This window comes from Vanessa cardui, chromosome 14, assembly GCF_905220365.1.
Source record: "Vanessa cardui chromosome 14, ilVanCard2.1, whole genome shotgun sequence".
NCBI lineage: Eukaryota > Metazoa > Arthropoda > Insecta > Lepidoptera > Nymphalidae > Vanessa > Vanessa cardui.
The window spans coordinates 384,491-391,822 of NC_061136.1; the positions used below are offsets into that span (position 1 = coordinate 384,491).

The 7,332-nt window shown below is 32.4% G+C and overlaps 1 protein-coding gene across 1 annotated transcript; it reads right to left on the minus strand.

The window, feature by feature from the left end:
• Positions 1-443: 443 nt before the first annotated feature.
• Positions 444-2,111, minus strand: LOC124535193. The gene is made up of 2 exons (XM_047111294.1): positions 1,688-2,111; positions 444-1,315 (listed from the first exon to the last, which is right to left on the minus strand). The coding sequence occupies exons 1-2, from the start codon at positions 1,857-1,859 to the stop codon at positions 885-887; spliced, it is 603 nt and encodes a 200-aa protein (XP_046967250.1). The 5' UTR covers positions 1,860-2,111; the 3' UTR covers positions 444-884.
• Between the last annotated feature and the right edge of the window lie 5,221 nt (positions 2,112-7,332).

Genomic DNA, 7,332 nt, shown 5'->3' on the forward strand with positions numbered 1-7,332 from the left:
TTAAAATTCTTAAGCCAAAGAACTTTAACAATGTTCTTAAAATCTTGTACGTTTCGGTAACGTCGGTTATTTTCCGACTATTGCATATTTGATGTGGTTTGTACACGGACAGGGAATTGGGAACAAATACGAGCGAACTTTAATCAAACAAGGAATTCGCATTGCGGTACGAAACGCTAACTTCTTGGAATTCCGTATGTTTTATTTTTGGAGGTAAAAGCGACTTCGGAATTAAGGTTGAACAATCGCCTAACTTCGTAATAAAAATTGTCTTTATGTAATTACAGTTGTCACCCGTGGACTTCTTCTCATTTTGGGGGTTATTTAAAGCTCTGGGTTCAAGCCTCGAAGGTCGAGATGGCCCAGTGGTCACACGTGTGAAATTTTTTCATACGTCGTGTATTTAAATTTATATATATATATATTGTAAATAAATTAACTATGGTTGATACTATATTGTTGGCACTTGTTTCTGGCATAGAATCATCTGTACAATGTCCAAAATTCGTTTTTAAAATACAATACTTATATACTTTAGTTATTAAAACCAATACATTATCTTAGTAACGACATTAATTACTTATGTAACATATAAATAGACGATAATACAAAGAAAATCAAACAAAAACATATTTATTATAAAATTATCTTTTATCATTGCAAAATATTTTTTTCACATCATAATCGTCCTACGTATACCACTTCAGTCCATATCATCAATCGCCTCATAATATCCCGGCTAAAGAGATATCTTGCAACATAAATGCATGTGTGCGAGCGAGACAACGGTATACAGAGTCTCCTGTCAGTTCCGTATTCAAAACATCCACTGTTACAGGAACTCGGGATTAGGAAATTAGATCGTTGCGTTGCCCTTAACATTCTTAATCATCTTCGTTTCTCGTCGCTTCTTCTAGAACTGTCAATAGTTTAATTTTAGTAGTTATCTTCTTAGACACAGGTATACTCTGCAACGTACTTAGCATTGACAGGAGAAATAGTTTGTCCTCATCATCGTCCAATTCGTACTTCGGTTTCTTTGCTCGCCTGTACCTGTCCTCTTGCAAAGGATCATCATCATCATCTTCCTTCTTAATATTAGTTGTAAAATCTGGGACTTCGTAGTAAATGTAATCTGGTGCTTCATCTGAGTCTCTTGATATAACCACTTTACGGAGGAATTGTAGTTGTTGGAAATGCGTGTATTCAGACTTCCTTGGTCCCGGAAAATCTCCAGCCTTTAGCTTCTCCTGTCTTTTGAGCTCGCGTGTGAAACAGCCTCGAATGCCTTTCCATTTCTTTTGTAATGTTATTTCTGAAATTAGTAAATTATAAATTTAATAAATATCAAATTGTATACAAACAACAAACATAACTTATTTCATATAAATAATAATTTCTACAAGTTATAATTAGATTTTATGGGTAAACATATTTTAGAAAAAAATATAAATCTATAATATGTTCGAGGTCATTTGGATAAATATTTAATTAATATACTTACTTGTTTACGTTAATGAAATGATATAATTTATCAAAACAATTGATAATACATTTAGTACCGCAACAAATAACCAATTCAATAAACGTTCATAAAATACAACAACATTGTAATGAATAAAGATTTGAAATAAAAATAGGTTTGTTATCATAACAATGAAATGTTTAAAACGTCATTGTCACTTACCGGCATTTCTCCGCTCCGTGGCTGTCAAGGACTTGCCGCCGAATATATCAACAATGTCATCCCAACATTGCTTTTTCAATTCTCTCTTAGAATATTCCTCTAAAGTACTATCCCATAAAGGTGGTCTGTTTTCTATTTCTTCTATAAATCTTTCCGTATCGAAATTATCCATTTTTACAGTTAAAAATAATTCGATTTATGAATTGTAAAACGTTTTAACGCGTCCAATATCGCGACTGGTGGCCGACTGGTTGTGGAAATAGATGCGTGGCCAAAATGGCGGCGTGTGCCGAGCGAGTGTGACGTACAGCGCCGCTCGACGCAGCGGTTTGGCAACGCCGCGCAGTTGCCGGTCGCCTTGTAGCGGAGTATTTCATATCGACTTGGTCACGTCGCCATTTGCAATTGCGGCGTATTTTATTTATTGCATAATATTTTTGCACCCGCTAGCTTCTCTTGAACTGGATCTATTTTAATAATTGATATTGGTATTATTTGAATAATTAATTTGAATTCTTTCTATGTTTTAATAATATCACTGAAGAATTTAAAATTTACTCTTTAGTTTTGTCATGATTTTTTTAAATATACTTGTACAATTTTAATTAAAATAACAATATTTAGTACGGCTTTGATTTTTAAAAACGTTTTTAATTGAAATAACATTTATAAGTATAATTATTGATTCGGTTATCGACACCTAATTGTGGGACTCCAGTCACTTCCTCTCGTGGCGTGGTGCGGTGAGCTCGTACTGTCTGGCACGAAAAAAACAAAATACAATAAGCGGACAAATAATATATGTATCGATTGGTAAATTAATATAGTGACAAAGTAGAAAAAGAGTAACTACTGAGTTTCTTGCCGGTTCTTCTCGGTAGAATCTACTTTCCGAACCGGTGGTAGCTTCACTTAATTGTTAAATGACGATTCAAAAATGCTTGTAAAAGCCCACTTGAATAAAGTATACTTTGATTTTGATTTTTGATTTTGGTTATGTGACTAGTTTTACGACAGCTTAGTGGCTGACAAGTCAGGTACTAAAATGTTATTGAATATTTCCATGCAAAAATTCTCGCGATAAGTAGAGTTTAGATGTCAATGATATTCTAATAAACAGATATGAACCCATACTAAACAACAAAAAAAGTGTGCCGCGCCGGGGACCGTTTATTTTACATTTCGTTACAAGTAAAAAGGATAGCTTGATAAAAACGATAAGTAAAAGGGATAACTAGATGTTCTAATTGCGCAAAACGTATTGCTACGTAATTATTGATTTTTTATTTTTTATTTGACGACCTCCATGGTCGAGTGGTGTGTACACCGGTTTTCATGGGTACGCCACTCTGAGGTCCCGGGTTCGATTCCCGGCCGTGTCGATGTAGATTACCATTAGTTTTCTGCGTTGTCTTGGGTCTGGGTGTTTGTGGTACCGTCGTTACTTCTGATTTCCATAACACAAGTGCTTCAGCTACTTACATTGGGATCAGAGTAATGTATGTGATGTTGTCTCATATTTATTTATATAAAAAAAAAAAAAAATTATGACGTATTATATATATAATTTATATAACTTATTACTACGTAAAACAACTAAAGGCAAACGTCCCAATTAGGACGTTTTCTAGTCTTCACTTTTTGCGCGTTAATGACATATCTGTTTATTAGAACATCATTGTTGGATGTTGAATGTTTAGTCTTCCGTGTCTCGGAAAGCACGTAAATCAGTTGGTTCTGCACCTGAACTCTTTCCTATCGTATCGTATTTGCAGAAGACATCTGCAGAATTTATTCTATTCGCTTACAACTTCCTCAATAATAAATAATATATCTGTTGTAATTTTAAAATTAATCATAATGATAATATTCGAACTATGAATATTACAGTTAATTAAGAACTTTCGCAAATTTGAATAAATTTGCAAGATTATTCCGAACTCGGCGAATATTACGAACGTTCGGTAAAATAATACGATACGATTTAGTTATTCTAGTAAGTTTCCTATTTGCAATATGCAAATAGCACCACACATTTAAACTACCTCGTCTAGCAGCTAGGAGGAAGAAAAACATTGAGTTTATTTTTTAAAAAGTAGGAAAAAATCTTACATTAAACTGGTACGATAAATAAGAAAAAGATTTTCCAGAAGAAAATAGTATGATATACCAACGTCATAGAGATGAAAAAATAGGTTATCCCAGGAACTAAGCAACAGATTCTAAATAAACGGATATACATTATTCCTGAGTGTCATAGGCATTAATTATATTTAGATAATATCATTTTCTTTGTTATGGTCGGCCAGTCTCGGTCAAGTGACTGAGTGACCGGAAATTGGAGCGAACTGACTTTTTATCTGGTTCTATCTTACTCATTTTTCATAAAAATTATTCTTGCTTTTGAACATTTTTTCAAGATTTATTTAAAATTTGTAATTTTTACTTGTTTTAGATTTCAGAGGAGACAGAGGATAGATAGATTGATTATATGAGTGATTTCATAAATATTTGATAACAAAAAATAAATATATAATTGAACAATTATAAATTTAAGTATATAACATGTTAATCTTTGAAATCTGTATATTAAGTATACGCTTAAGTACAAGTAATACTCGAAGAGATTACTTTAAAAATATAGTCTGTGGACGGAATGGCATGTAATTTTAAGATAAATTTATTAAGGGGAACGAGTGAATAAATATAGTATAGAAATAATATAGTTTCATACAACAAGCATTAGACATACAATATATTTATAATAAAAAAGTTACAAACAGCGTCAAGCGTTTTACACACGCGCACACATACACATATTATATTCAATGTGAAAAAAAAGAGCTGAGATGGCCCAGTGGTTAGAACGCGTGCCTCTTAACCAATGATTTCGGGTTCAAACCCAGGCAAGTACCACAATAAATTTGAGCTTAATTTGTGTTTATTATTCATCTCGTGTTCAGCGGTAAAGGAAAACATCGTGAGGAAACCTGCATGTGTCTAATTTCAACGAAATTCTGCCACATATGCATTCCACCAACCCGCATTGGAACAGCGTGGTGGAATATGTTCCAAGCCCTCTCCATTAAGGAGAGGGCTTGGAAGGGGAGGCCTTAGCCCAGCAGTGGGTAATTTACAGGCTGTTACTTTACTTTACTTTACAATGTCAAACATTTATAGTCCTTGTTCATACTGCCATTGCATTGTACAGGTGACACGTCGCAGTTGAAAATCAATGAAAATTATTTTTATTTCAATAATGATAATCGCCCAACCAAGCGTTATATATTCTGTCTTTTGAATCAACGTTTCTTATATTTTTAGTCCCAATAAAAGACGGTCGAATATCGACCAATCAGAGTACACTGCTAATAATAAAATGTGTGATAAAAGGTAATAATTTTGGTATATACCATTTTTTGGTATAATTTGGTATATTGTGTGCAATATTATACTTGATTTGAAAAACAATTATGATAACCAAATAACAGCATAAAAAAAAATCACTTTTCAAAGGATAGCTAAAAATACATGTGTTATAGTATTCATATTTATCGTGTCTTTGTATACAATTATAATTGGCAAAGTATAAAGAGTAGAAAATTATCCATATCTAATTTTTAGTTTTATTCATAAATGTACGTATACGAGGCTACTTAGCCTTGTATGTATATGTATGTATGGATTGAGATGGTAAATACATAATCGAAATTGCAACATACTGTAAAGCGTTTGCGTGTTTCAGCTTAGGAGACATTCTTAAGATAAATATTCATAACATATACCTATACCATACTATAAAATTATAATATTTTAATAAACATACATATATCAAAAGTAAAATTCATATTATTTAAAAAAAACGAAATTATGCCGTAGAAGTTATAGTTAAATATTATATTTGTCAACATGACTTCACATAAAAAATTATTATACATAAAAATTACAAAAATGTATCCACAATTTTATATTTACTTTGCTTGCTCCGTGTAAACATACAGCTAAAATATTCAAAATTTGCATATTTGTTCGCCATCACGATAACAATAAAAAATAATCTGAACAATTCAATGATTGTATTAGTATAATATTATGAATGGTGTTAAAAGGCTTGTGTGAAGAGGCACTAAGCCGCGCTGAACGTAAATCAAGCTGATGTGAGGACAATCGCAGCAAGACGCTATTGTAGCCATTCATGAGCCATGAATGTGCTGTGATTTACTGACTCATGACGCCAGTAGTCGCTTTGTCGTGTCACTAATGGGAAGCGTTATTTCTGTTATGATTTAAAATATCATGACTGAATGAGACCTAATCTACCTACTTGGTTACTCGAATGGAACCAGTTTATATATTATACTATATAAATCACTAGCAACCCGCCCCGGCTTCGCATGGGTGGAATACTGATACTAGATATCTTACAGAATTTGTTTACTTACGACATCTCATTAAAAACTTCTCAAAGTATCAATGTCAATTTATCATATTCTCCATATATTACATACAAAAACCTTCCCCTAGAATCATTTTATCCATTAAAAAAACGCATAAAAATCCGTTGCATCATTTTAAAGATCTAAGCATACATGTGGATAGGCAGCGGTAAGCGACTTTGTTTTATACTATGTTAAGATTAAACAGACCTGACACACTATGTCATAACAAAACATATCAAATGTAATCTTTAACACGTATTATTATAGTGTAAGGAGTTTTTATGCATCGTCATTAACGACGGAAACTAATTCAGAAAGTACATTTGCTTGTCATCGAAGTTATTGGACAGACGATGGTGACAATGACAGTTGGGCATGATTAAGACACGTACGCCATTTTGATTTTACTCAATGTTATTTTAGTATTGAAGTTTGCAGTATTTATTTATGATATTCTTTTGTTACCTCGCTTCTGCTTGCTTAGAATAGTGATAATAATATAATCTAATTTTGTTTTGTAAAATAGGTAGAGCTAATGTGCTACCTGATGGTAAATGATCACCATCAAAAATTGTTAGTTACGAAGGGTAGGATCTATGTTCAGTTGCGGTACTTACCGAAACGGGCTGACACTAAATCCTAGCAGATCGGCACAAATAGACGCAAAACTATATTTAGAAATAGTTTGCCAAATGACGTTCATTGCCAAATATAACAACACAATTATACACAATATGTAATCAAGTGATATAAATATTTTGTTTTATTCTTAAATTAAACTGCCTTTTTTGTTTTTGTTAGGTACTTATTTCATTTATAAAAAAAGTTATCTTAAATTTTCATAATTACTAGACCTTGATTAAATTAATTAATAGCGCTGTCACGTTTCTAAGCAATCACGGCTTTGAGCAAATATGTAAGAATTGATATTAATCGTTCATATGATTCTGAACGTTACATCAAAGCAATACGTTTTGTAATGGCGCGTGTTTTGACAGCCGGCGAATATTATCTGTGGCGACGATGGCGGGAAATTATTACAGATAATATTTACTTAACTCGGTCGCGTTCAAAGACCAGGATATTACTTGTACAGCCAACGAGAAAGCGTATTTAAAATTAATTTTTGAATTTAAATTCAAATTTTGTCGTTTTCATAAATTAAAATATACGATGCGTTAAATTATATTAGGTATTTGAAATATT